The sequence below is a fragment of the Meles meles genome, chromosome 16, assembly GCF_922984935.1.
Source record: "Meles meles chromosome 16, mMelMel3.1 paternal haplotype, whole genome shotgun sequence".
Taxonomy (NCBI): Eukaryota; Metazoa; Chordata; class Mammalia; order Carnivora; family Mustelidae; genus Meles; species Meles meles.
This window is the reverse complement of record NC_060081.1, coordinates 27253725-27267470: the sequence shown is the minus strand read 5'-3', so window position 1 is coordinate 27267470 and position 13746 is coordinate 27253725. Positions and strand designations below refer to the sequence as shown.

The 13746-nt window shown below is 37.5% G+C and overlaps 1 protein-coding gene across 5 annotated transcripts in view; it reads right to left on the bottom strand.

Annotated features, from left to right (window-relative positions):
• VWA3B (von Willebrand factor A domain containing 3B) overlaps positions 1 to 13746 on the bottom strand; it is a 225073-nt gene that overhangs the window by 68928 nt on the left and 142399 nt on the right. For all 5 annotated transcript variants that reach the window (XR_006815228.1, XM_045980137.1, XM_045980138.1 and 2 more), the window contains 3 exons: positions 7383 to 7499; positions 5710 to 5797; positions 5470 to 5617 (listed from right to left, as the gene is read on the bottom strand). Coding sequence is in view for 4 of the 5 variants with exons in the window: in XM_045980137.1 (XP_045836093.1) it covers positions 5470 to 5617; positions 5710 to 5797; positions 7383 to 7499 (353 nt within the window). In the remaining variant the exon portion in view is untranslated. The remainder of the gene's footprint in view (positions 1 to 5469; positions 5618 to 5709; positions 5798 to 7382; positions 7500 to 13746) is intronic.

Below are 13746 nucleotides of genomic sequence, written 5' to 3'. Positions count from 1 at the left end.
GATCAAATGAAAGCAGGATCACAGAACTAACTGGCAAAAGAGGAGTATGTCAACAAGATCTTCCATAAACCCAAGAAAATATGTTACTTACTACAAGGTAGACTATTTCCCACATTTTTCATACTAACTTTTAGAAAAGAAAAGATTGTTCTTTTCAATTTAGTGAACATTTTCATTGGCAAAGAAGATAAACATCTGTGGACCTGGAACAATGTTCACTGTAGACTGTTGAGCAAAAATGAAGGCACAAAACTGTATATTCAGTTTGACATCATTTTGGTAAAACAAAAACAAAAAATAAAGGATACATATGTGGTGAAAAAGGTCTGGTCAGACAACCATCAAATGATCCTTCAGTGGTGGAGTTGTTGACTCTACTGTTTCCTTCTTTTTCATTTATCTGTATTTGCTAATTTTTATACACAGTGAATATATATATAGCTTTTGTAATAACTGTCCTTTTTAAATTAAAAATTAATTTTTAAATTAAGATAAAACATCTTATCAATACATAATTTTATGTTCAATGCTACTATATATGACAGCAACAAAATGCCTGTCCTTAACAGCATCCCTAACCTCTTTGCACTTAACTTGTCAGCTAAATGACAAGATGAAGAGCAACTTCACTAAGTTGCTCTAACTTTTATATATGCTATTTTGATGAAAGCAAATGCTTTGCTCAAAACCCCTATTAATGGGATTGTGCATGGCCTGTCAGGAGTAAATGATTGAGCTAGTATGCAAGCCGAGTGTATCTGACCACAGAGTTATGTGCCTAATGAACCCAGATTAGGGCAAAACAGGAAGCCTTGATGGGATGTTATTAAAGAACATGATGATGAGGTAAACTTTCCAATGATACAGATTCATGTTCCCGAATTATTTTACTTTTCTTTGAAGCAATTGGCAATAAAGAGCTTGGAATTCCAGATTCATCAAATAACTAGAACAATTTTATCCTGTATATGACTTGGCAGTGAATTAATTTTTTTGAAAGAGTTAAGGTAAAATTATCTGGTCCATTGGAAACCCAAAGTGCCAGTCAGCATCTTGTAATGAAGAGTTGCTAGGGCAACCTCTCTGCTCAGTACTTCATTTCCAAGGTGACAGATTTGATGCTGGTCCGGGAAACATTGAAAACCAAAACAGCATTGTGTTCCAGAAGAAGAAAGAGCCCATACATAAGTCATGAATGAAACAAAGAGCTGGGGACAAAGCCAAACACTGCTTTACAATTCAGCCCAGACAGATGTGACCGGGCACAGAACATAGGCGTTAAGAGTCAATTAAAATTCTCAGTGCAGTGTGTTAAGATTCAGGTTTCCTTTTCAGCTCCATTCTACTTTTTTGTCTACTTTTTCATAAAACATTAGGCCCAGATCTCAAAAAGCTATACATCCCACTAAGGAGGATGTATTTTTAGGTTATTGTCTTACTATTCTTCCCATTTCTAAGTGAGGGTCTCCTCCAGTCAGAGAAAATGTTAAGGAATAAAAGATACAGGCATGCTTCGATAGTGAAGATGGAATTTACCGCAGTGTACTCCCATCATCCTCATGATGCATGCGCTTACTATCAATAATGGAGGAAGGTAAGCATGCTGGATTGTGTGCTACCTACTCACAGGTCTGTGATGAGAATTTACATTGTCACATTGTCACAATTTACATTGTCACATTTACATTTACAAGCACAAGTGTCAATGGTGGAATGAAACTGAAAAATGTTGATCCTTACCCCTTAGCTTTGCTTTCTAGAGTCAGAAGACTAGAATGTTTTTCTGAAGAACAGGACCCTCACTATTATTCTAGTTTCTCCTTCTTGGGAATCACTCCATATTTTTCTCTCTCTCAGCCCCACACGGTTTAGTCCTATCTATCTGACTTTGAAAAAATCGCCTTAGCTCCACCCTCATTTTTGCCACCGGATCAGAGTCACCCAGGCCTTGCCTCCTGACTGACCCTCACCTTCCCAGCCTTAAACCTCTCCAACTACTCTGCACACTGCAACTGAAGCCTAAACTTGATCTTCTGCTAAAACCCCTTTGCTTGTCCTCAGGATGACACTCCAACTTCTTAACCAATCAAGGCCCTTCCTTTACTAGTGCTAACCTTCCTCCAGTCACACCAAACATTCTTTAGAATGACAAGCTTTCTTGGATCTTAAACTTCCCTACCTGCTCCCCCACTGCTCAGGACATCCCTCCCCATCTCCTCACCTCATAACTCCTTTTTGCCCCTGGGTCTGAACTCCCACAGCCAAGCCTGAAGCCTTCTTTGACAACTGAGACTAGCTTAGGGGACCTCTCCTGCATCTTCACTAGGCACCTCCCACTTGTCATTAACCAGGACTTATTTTAATTGCTATTTCCTCCATGAGATGGTAAACTGTGTTTGTAGAAACATTGTTTGCCTTATTTGTCTGTACTCTAGAGATCAACTTGGGCCTGCATACAGTAGGCATGTAATATTTGTTGAATATTTTAAAAATAAAAGCCAATATTTATTGAGTGCCTGCAAGTATGGGCTATTATATATGCATTACTTCTTTTGATCCCGTAACAATCTCAGAGTAGGTATATTATTATTACGTTTACTTCTTCGTAATATGAACCAGTGAAGAGAGGACAGGTTGAATAAGATTTTATATCTGCATACTATTTTCAGGGTTTCCAAAGCATTTCTATACTTATAGAACAAATGCTTATCAACAAATATTATATAGGCCCCTCTTAGGAAAAAGGCTGTCCGTGGGGCTCTAGTAGAAATGTAAGACTTATTTGGAAAGTTATTTGATTTCATCTGTCAAAATTTTATTATTTTCCATTTTATTTCTTTTCAGTGTTCCAAAATTCATTGTTTATGCACCACACCCAGTGCTCCATGCAATACATGCATCTGTCAAAATTTAAAATGTGCACACCCTTTGGGTCTAGCAATACCACTTCGCAGAATCCATCCCCAAAAAGACTTGGTTATGTGCCCAAAAATCTGTGTGTGCAAGGAAATCTGTTACAGGATTGTTTGTGGTATGGAAAAGAAGGATACAGTGTAAATGTCCATTAATGATGGGAAAGAACTGGGGATGAAAACTACAGCACAGGAAATATAGTGAACAGTACTATAATAGTACTGGATGGTGACAGAGGGCGTTACACTTGTGGTAAGCACAGCATAACTTATAGAGTTGTCGAACACTGTGTTGTACACATGAAACTAATGTAACACGGTGTGTCAACCCTACTTCAATTATAATTCAATAATAATTCAATAATGAGGAAGAAATGTGAAACTAGTAAGAATCAGACAGACCCATATCTACACATGCGTAAAAGTCTCTAAGACCTTATTTTTTTTTGAAGTAGGTTCCACATCCAGCATGGAGCCCAACATGGGGCCTGAACTCATGATCCAGAGATTAAGACCTATTAAGACCTGAGCTTAAGGAGACACGAGAAGCACAAGAAAATTCTACTTCTTGGCAGAATTCACTAAATACATCTTATTCCAAATAAAGCTGAAGAATATTCATAAAATAAGTGCACAGAATAGGAAAGCCTGCCACCAAACTTCCTAGAAGAAATCAATCAGTGTTCAGCTTCTCTCTACTGCTTCTGGAAGAAGTCAAGTTCAAGTGATACATTGTTATCCTGACTAATCAGGTTAGAGTTCGCTGGAAATACAAATAGAACCTGCCAGTCACAAGGCCTCACCCAGGGACAGAACCACTCACCGTGAGGCACAGTCAGCAGGAAAATAGCATCAACCTCATACAACCTCCAGAGCAAAAATCGCTGGTCGTGCCAAACCAGGGCACATGTTGACCTCCAGCACTGTGATGTTTCCAATGTGACTAAAAGAAAAAAATTCACCGATTCCTCTGCTTTTTCCAAATACATCAAGACCAGTTAGACAAAGCCTTTTTAAAAAAAGATTTCTGGCCTTTGATTTTTTTCAATTTTTTACGGAAAATCAGAACTATATAAAAAAGCAGACAGAATAGTAGAATGAGCTTCCCCGATTCAATATTCTTATTATGCAAATTTAACAGTTACCAACTCATGGCCAATCTTCTTTTATCTATTCCTCTCCTCCCCCAAGAACTCCCACCATCCCAATGATTTGGAAGCAAATCCCAAACACCCTACATTTCTTCTGTGACCATTTCAGGATGAGATAAGTTCTTTTAAGGACACTATTTCCATTTAGCGAATATAAAGCCTGATATGTTTCTTTTTTTTTTCCTCTTAAACCAAGCATTTTGTTTTTTGTTTTTTTTAGCCTGATATGTTTCTATTTAAATCATTAGCTGCCACTGTATATGCCCAGAAGCACTGGGGTTTGATCCTCATATCCTTGGTTTTTGTGTGTTCCTCATTCTTGAACAGTCTGGCTGCTCCACTTAGCAAGGACTTTCTATTTGCCCAGTTCAAGGGAAACTTTTCAGTATTTATTTGGCTTTCTTCCACATGTAAGCCTACCATGCCCTCCCACTGCATTTTTCCCCTTTCAAGACATGACTGTCGGGGCGCCTGGGTGGCTCGGTGGGTTAAAGCCTCTGCCTTCGGCTCAGCTCATGATCCCAGGGTCCTGGGATTGAGCCCTGCATCGGGCTCTCTGCTCCGCAGGCAGCCTGCTTCCTCCTCTCTCTCTGCCTTCCTCTCTGCCTAGTTGTGATTTCTGTCAAATAAATATTAAAAAAAAAAAAAAAAGACATGACTGTCATTCTCCTATGATTCTCTCTGGCTCTGGTTCACTCTCAGTCTCTCTCAAGCTCTCTCTTTCTCTCTTTGCCTCTGTTTCTCTCTTGCTCCCTCTCTCTTTGTGACTTTTTCCTTTGGAGACTTTTATGATAGAAAAGATGCCAATGGGGTTGCCTGAGTGGCTCCATCAGCTGAGGCGGCCAACTCCTGGTTTCAGTTCAGGTCCTGACTTCATGGGTCTATGAGAATCAGCCTCATGTTAAGCTATGAGCTCAGCAGGGAGTCTGCTTGAGATTCTCACCCTCTGCCCTCCCCCCACTCATGCAGGCATGACAAGGTTTCTCTCTCTCAATAAATAAATCTTAGGGGGAAAAAAAGATGCCACTATATTTAAGAAGAGAAGGTAAGCAAAGGGAGGACACTGTGTCTCACAAGTTCTCCCCTCGTCCTCTGATACTAGATGATGTTCACTCCCAACTCATAACTCTGAGAAGCTTTTCAGACATTTTTGCTGCTCCACCTTGCCACCCACCAGCAACCACCTATGAATGACCAACCCAGTAAGGGCCAATTTCTTCTAAGCTTAAAAATAAAACTTCTTAAGAGCATTTCTCTCTCCTTTTTACTATCTTTACAAATAATTTTCTTTTTAATGGCTGAAATACATTTCTGTTACAACTATACGAGACTAAAGTAGACTACATTTTATTTGAACTGGAAATGAAAAATATGTCAGGCAGGGACAGAGAGAAAATCAGTCTTACCTCATCAAAGACCTTGGAAACAACATGCTTGTCCAGAATGGGAACATAGGTGGGGATGTGAGGGACCGCTGTCATGGACAAGGCATCCATGATGGTGAGTTTCTTGGCAACCAAGCCGTGGATCTTGAGCCAGTCTTCTGAAGACATACTTGAAGAAATAAGAACACAGAATATGATGCTTTAAAACTTGTAATAAACAAAACCATAACAAAACTTCCCTGGTAAAATTTGGGTACTCACTCTTGGTCATGAATCTGTTTTCCTTCTTGACTCACTCTCCCTAATGACTTGCCATCTAGGTACTCATTTGTCAGCAGGATGCTTATTTCTGTGGAAGGAGAAATGATAGTTGTATAATTTCCCAATATATGGGTTTTTTTAAGTCAAAATGCAAAAGGATAATACTTATCTCTCAGTTCTGTTGTGACTGATGGTTAATAAATGGACCATATTTCAGAGAATCCTGACTGTCATGGGAGGTTCTCTGGCAAAATTCATTTGCAATTACAGTAAAGACCAATACATAGATGAATATGGCCCTATCAGTGTTTTGCTTATCTACTTCATCCCATATCCACTGAGATCCCTCTCCATGGAAGAATGAGACATTCATTCCCTCATTCCCTAGAAAACACATTTTTAAAATGTTAAATTTGCGAATGCCATTAGCCAATGATTGTTCAATGTTGTCCTCACTGGACTCCTCCAAATTATACAAAAGAACCTTGATCAACATTTTAGTGTCTGAGCGTTTTCTTTGTGGTTCTTCTACTCTGTCTAGAAAACCAAAATCCCTACTAGATCCTGTTTAGTTATAGGTACATATTTCAAATCAATGTTTCAGATTTTTAGTATATATCCTTATATAAACTTGGACTTACAAATGAAAAGAAAGATTAGCTAGTTGAATTGGAAGCATCTAGAAGGAGGCATGTTTGGGAGTGACTTGGTTAAACATCTAAGAAATCATACTCTACTCATCATAAGATAAGCCCTTTAAGAACCATGCATATAGCAGACCTAGGGACTATGACAGGTTAATTGAAGCAGAGGAAAAGACATCATAATGATCAGCGCTAAAGAACAAGAGGTTACATTCAGCTATGATGGAGTGTACACTTGTCACTCAGTCCCTCTTCCTATGTAGGGGATTGATTGTGTGTATCTATGTCATTAATTTGATTTACTAGTTATCAACAATTTGACATATAGGGGAAAGTCCTATAGGAATTAAACTCTGAGAAATTTACTATTTTAAGAATAAAGTTTTTTTCTTATAATAAAATCTGAGTGGAAAAGTCATATTTTCCTCACAATTTAGCCCCCAAAAGGCTGACAATATGAACCAGCTGTCGCCCCCTCTGAATGAAGGGAAGAAAATAAAAGCTTCTTCTTCGTCTTTTTTTTTTTTTTTTTTAAGATTTTACTTATTTATTTAACAGAGAGAGAGTGCGCAGAAGTAGGGGTTGCAGTAGGCAGAGGGAGAAGCCCAATGTGGGGCTCAATCCCAGGACCTTGGGATCATGATCTGAGCCAAAGGCAGATGCTTAATTGACTGAGCCACCCAGGCACTCCAGAAGGAAAGAAAATTAGCCAGCTGTGAAGTATTAGATTTTCAAGTTCAAAACATGCAGTAGCAGCGAGGACTACACTAACACCAGAGTTATGTGAGTTGCTTATACATTAAACATCCAGGCACAGTAATTGCAAATCTTAGCCTAAGAAAATCTAGTTCATTATAGCAGACAGAGATGATTAACAAGGAGTCCCTGAATAGGAAGCAATCTTAACCCACTTAAAAATGATTTGTTTCCCCCAAAATGTATCCATACTCAGGTTTTTAGGAGCAGACACACTGTGCAAAGGGAGGCTGGCCTGTGCTTCCTGATATAGAGAGACCCTCTCTGGCTTACCTCTGTCACTTGGAGTGTTCCAGCTGCTGGAAGTAGAAAGGCCATTGGTCCTCTCACTGCAAGCTGAGCTCTTGAGGCTGGACATCCGGCTTCTGAGAAGGCTGGTTTTGGTTGATTCTGTTGGTAGCAAAGGGAAAGGGGTTAAAGGAACTTGGGACAAAAGGAGAGACTTTATTAGATGCACCTAATTCCTTGGATCCTTAGAAAAAGAATGCAGGTTCCAAACCTCAGAGGACAGTTCTGCCACCAATTAAATGCTGTCATAAAGGTTTGTTCCACTTATCTGAGTTCAAGCTCTACCCTTCTTCAAGAGAGATCTACTTCCAAGCTCATTCAAGTTGTGGGTAGAACTCATTTCCTTGCAGCTGTGCGACCGAGGTCCCTCTATTCTCACTGACAGTCAGGGGGCCTCTCAGCTCCTGAAGCACTCACATGACTACTCAGTGGTCCCTCCATCTTTCAGCCAGCCATGACACACTGAATTTCTCTCATGCTTCAAGCCTCTCTGACTTTCTTTTCTGTCACTGGCTGGAAAAATCTCCTCCTTTCAAGAGCTCAAGTGAGTATACTGGGCTCTCCTAGACAACCCCGACTTCAGGTCAACGTAAGATAATCCTAGGAGTCATGCCTCACCATATTCACAGAATGCAGTCCTTTACTAGAAAATTGGTACTTTTCGAATATTGACATTTAATTTGTGTGTTATATAGAAGGTAATGAGCTTATACCAAGACACCTTGATTATTTTTATATATGATTATGGAAACCACATTAATTATAAATGTGATCTGTACTTCACAATTTGGAGGTACAAGTACCAAGGCTTTATATAGTATTCGTGAATGTGATGTGTCCTTGTTTTCAATAAGAAGGGACTTAGCCTCTCCTATAAGAAACTAGATAATTAGATTGAAGATGAACTAATAATCTACAAACTGTCTATCTTTTTCACAGGAAGTTAATACCAGTGGCCTCTGTACATAGAGATAGGACTGTGTTAAGTGTTATTATTTTTCTAGGCAACGAGAGGGTGAGTCCTGTCTTGATTGCCTCTGTAACCAGGAATTGAGATGGATAAATTTCATTGGGATCTATGTCTGTGAGTAAGAGAGATAAATGATCCACATAGGAGGAGATAAATGATCCCCGTAGGAGAGCTGAACTCCACAGACCACCTTGACCAAAATCATTAGGCAAGACAACAAGTGAGCCAAAATGAAAATAAAATTAGCTCCAAAAGTCTCCAAAAATAAAAACTGTATTATTCCCAAATTCTGAAAATAATGAATAAAAATATATTTATCTGGCAGTGGATTCAAGCACATAACTACTCTCCAAGTTCAGTAGTCAGTCACTACATTTCATTTCATTACTTTTCCATGTTAAAAATTGAAACAGAATAAAAATTCTGTTGCTTTTGAGCAACAACCCCAAATCTAAGTGAAATGGTAGATGTGACAAAAGGCCATTACACAATGTTTAGGACAAGTAGCAAGTAGCCTTTCTAGCAAAACTCTGGTTTTACTGGAATGGGCAGGTGGGCTACACAGGTGGAATGGTATATGAAGCCACTGTGTTCACATGAGCCTAAGACATTCCTCCCTTGTACAGAGATACCAGAACAAGTGGACAGATCATACAAGATTGATCTAGCTATGGCAAGTGGCCCATACCAGGAAGCCTCTTGGCCTATATAGGTTCAAGGCTCTCCTCCCTTGCCTAGAGACATGAAAACACTCAAAAGATAGTAGTGGGGAAGCTACCACAATTTTTCCCCACTGAAAGACATCTAGCCTCCTGGCCTGAGGGAACTCCTGCTGCTCCCTCAGGCAGCACCAGCAGGGACCAGTTGTAGCCCCACTAACACCAGCAAACCAAGCACCAAAACAATATCACAAAAGGGTGTGAAAATTAAATTATCATTGGAACTACAGCCCAGAGAAGCAGGCCAAGGTCTATGTGCTAACTTTAAACAGGGCAACTACTTCCTAAAATAAAAGATCTGAATAGGATCCAGAGTCCCTTACATAATAGACAAATGTTCAAGATACTATAAAAAATTACCCATTATAGCAAGAACCATGAAAATCACACCTTAAATGAGAAAGACAATCAAATGATGCCAACAGAATGAATAATGAATCAGAAGTTGGGATTATCTGATAAGGATTTCAAAGAAGCTGTCATAAAAATGCTTCAACAATTAATTACAAATTCTCTTGAAATAAATGATCAAATAGAAAATCTCAGCTAAGAAACAAAAGTTATAAAAAGTTCCAAGTGGAAATTGAAGAACTAAAAAATAAAATAACAAATAAAAAAACTTGTTAGATGGGCTCAACAGTAGAGCAGAGATGACAGAGGATCGTATCAGAGAACCTGAGGACAGACAGAACAATACGATTCAGATGATTTTAACAACAGAGAAAAAAATATTGACAAAAGATAAACAGAGACTCAGGGACCTGTAGGACAATAACAAAATATCCAACATTCATATCATCAGGGTCTCAAAAGGACAGGGAGACAGAAAGTAGAACAGAGAGACTTTCTGAAGAAATAGTAGATGAAAACTTTCCAAATTTGGTGAAAGACACAATGTGCAGATTCAAGAAGCTGAACAAACACCAAACAGAATGAACCCAAGGAAACCCATGCCAAGATGCATTACAGTTAAACATTTAAATATCAGAGACAAAGGAAAAAATCTTGAAAGTAGCCAAAGAGAAAAGACACATTACCTAAGAGACCACCAGTTTGAATGACAGAAAATTTCACATTTAAAATGTAGGAGACACCAAAGAGAGGCTTCACTGTTTCTCAACCACAAAAAGGAAAGAAAAATTGACTGCAAATTCCGAATGTAAAATCATCCAATCGTCCTTCAGGAATTAAGAGAAAATAAAACCATTACTATACATGTTAAAAACAAAACAAAATGAACTTTGGCTAGCAGACTGACCCTTAGGAATGACTGAAACAGACAGTATAACACCACCTGATACTCAAGATAATGGTATTTAAAACTGGGGAATAAAAAATTTAAAATTTTCTAAATTGAAGTAAGATTTCCACACTCACACAAAGTAGTAAAATGTTGACACCAGGAGACTTTTTAAAAAAGTCACTTACATATGCTGTCATATCCAGAGAAACAATTATAAAAATCATACAGAGAGAGAAATTTTTTAAAAACTATAAGTAAACCAAGACAGAATTGTGAAAAATGCTCAAGTAACCTGAAGGAAGGCAAGAAAAAAGAAAGTGGAACAAGACCAATGAAAATAAACAGAAAATAATAAAATAACAGAAGTGCTTAACATATCAATTACTACTTTAAATATAAATAGTCTAATACTAATCAAAAACATCCTGGCAGAGTAGATAAAAGAAGATTATCAGGGGCACCTGGGTGGCTCAGTCATTAAGTGTCTGCCTTCGGCTCAGGTCATGATCCCAGGGTCCTGGGATCGAGCCCCGCATCGGGCTCCCTGCTCAGTGGGAGCCTGCTTCCCCTCTCCCACTGCTGCTCTGCCTACTTGTGCTCTCTTGCTTTCTCTGTCAAATAAATAAATTAAATCTTTAAAAAAAAAAGACTATCAAACTATATGCTTCTTACAAGAAATTTACTTTTTTAAAAAAGATTTATTTGAGAGAGAGAGAGCGCGCACATGCTTGTGTGAGCACAGGTGGGGAGAGGCAAAGAAAGAGGGAGAGAAAGTCTTAACCAGACTCTGAGTTGAGTATGAAGCCCAAGAACAGGGCTTGAACCCATGACCTCTAGATCATAACTGAGCCAAAACCAAAAGTTGGATGCTCAACCAACTGTGCCACTCAGTGCCCCAAGAAACTTACTCTAAGTGTAACACTGGTAGACTGCAAGTAAAAGGATGGAGAATTAAGGAGGGCATGTGTTGTGATGAGCACTGGGTGTTATACACAACTAATGAATCGTTGAACACTACATAAAAAACTAATGATGTACTGTATGGTTACTAATATAACATTAAAAAAAAACTAATGATGTACTATATGTTGGCTAACTGAACATAATAATAAAAAACTGATCCCAACTAACTTAAAATAATTGAAATCATACATAGTGTGTTCTCTGACCATAGCAGAATTAAACTGGAAAGCGATTATAGAAAGACAACAGAAAAAGCTCTAAACATAGAATTAAACAACACTTTTATAAATAATCCATGGGTTAAAGAGGAAGCCTTAAAGGAAAGAAACACACTTAGAACTTAATGAAAACAAAAACACAACAAATCAAAACAGTAGCTAGACTTATTGTGGTCATTTTGTGATGGTGACTTTGTGATATATATAAATGTGAAATCACTATGGTGTACACCTAAAGCTAATATGGTAATATATCTACTATGGTAATATATATCAACTACACATCAATTAAAAAATTTGGAAAAACAGAACTAAGAAAAAAAAAAACTACAGACCAGTATCATTCATGTACTTAGAAGATACAAAACCCACAATGGAGTATTAGCAAACCAAATCCAGCAAGGTATTAAAGAGTTATACATGGAGAAAATATGGAAGTAGAAAATATTCCAGACACACAAGGTTGATTAATATTTGAAAACCAATCAGTAATCCACATATCAATAGACTAGAGAAGAAAAATCATGTTTCAATTGATGCAGCAAAAGCATTTGACAAAATTCAGCAACCATCCACGATAAAAAAACTCTCAGAAAATTAAAAAAGAGGGGAACATCATTAACCTGATAAAAAGTATCTACAGATAAAGAATATCTACAGTTAGTATAATTCACAATGGTGCAAGACTGAATATCTTTTCTCCTGAGACGGGGAAAAAGGCCAGAATGCCCACTCTTACCACTCTTATTCAACACAGTCCTGAAAAGTTCTAACTTCTGCAACAAGGCAAGAAAAAGAAATAAAGCCATAGACTGGAAAGGAAGATAAAACTGTCCCTGTTTGTAGATGATACACTGTCTATGCAGAAAATGGCAAGAAATCCACAAGTACATATCACACACACACAAACACACACACAATTCCTAGAACTACTGAGTTCAGTAAAGTTGCCAGTTATAGGATCAACGCACAAAATCAATTGCATTTTGACAGACTAACGAACATATGAACTAATGAACAAATGGAAACCTATATTAAAAAGCAAATACCATTTACAATCACTCTGAATACAATGAAATAATTAGGTATATACTTAATTAAACATGTACAGGATCTCTAAGCTGGAAATGACAAAATAAGACATCAAAGAAGACCCAAGTGTATTGTCATATTCATGAGTTGTGTTCACAGACTAGATGAATCAACATCATAAAGATGTGATTTGTCCCCAGATCAATATATAGATTCAGTGCAATTCCTGTCAAAATCCTAGAAAGGTTTCCTTTACATAAATAATCACATTCTAAAATTTAAACAAAATTTCATACCCCGAAAAATAGCTAAAATATTTTTGCAAAAGAAAAACAAAGTTGGAGGAAACCTGGCACTTGATAATAAGGCACGTAGCAACATTAATCAAGATATTGTGGTATTGGAGGAGAGAGAGATACAAAGATCAATGGAACAGAAGATTAAGATTTAATCCACATAGATAAAACTAGCTGATTTTTGGCAAACATACAAAATTAAATGTATAAGTATAGCCTTCTTAACAAATGGTGTTAGAGTAACAACTACAGGGGGAAAAATCTTAAGGTAAAGCTTGCATTTTATTTAAAAAACAAACAAACATACCAACCCAACCTAAGTATATGACTAAAGGAGCTGGAAAGAGGAAAACAAAGTCCAAAGCCAGTATAAGGAAGGAAATAATAAAGATTAGATCAAAAAGAAAGGAAATACAGACCAAAAACAGAACAGATGAATAAAACCAGGAGCTGGTTCTTTGAAAAGATCAACAAAAACTGATAAACCTTTAGCTAAACTCATAAAAAAAGGAAGAGAAGTCAAATAAATAAAAGCAGAAACCAAAGGAGGAGAAATAACAACCAACACCACAAAAATACAGAAACAAAAAAAGAACTGTAAGAGAATATTATGAAAAATTACAGCCAAAAAATTGGAAAACCTAGAAGAAATGGATACATAATCTTCTAAAACTGAACCAGGAAGAAATAGAAAATTTGAACAGGTCAATTATTAACAATGAAATTGAAGCAGTAATCAAAAACTCCCAACAAATTACATGAATTCTACCAAATATTTAAAGAGAAGTTATATTTATTCTTTTCAAACCATTCCAAGAAACAGAAGAGGAAAGAACATTCCAATTTCATTCTGCAAGGGCAGCATTACTCTGATACCAAAACAGGACTGGAGGAACAAGCTGGCAGAG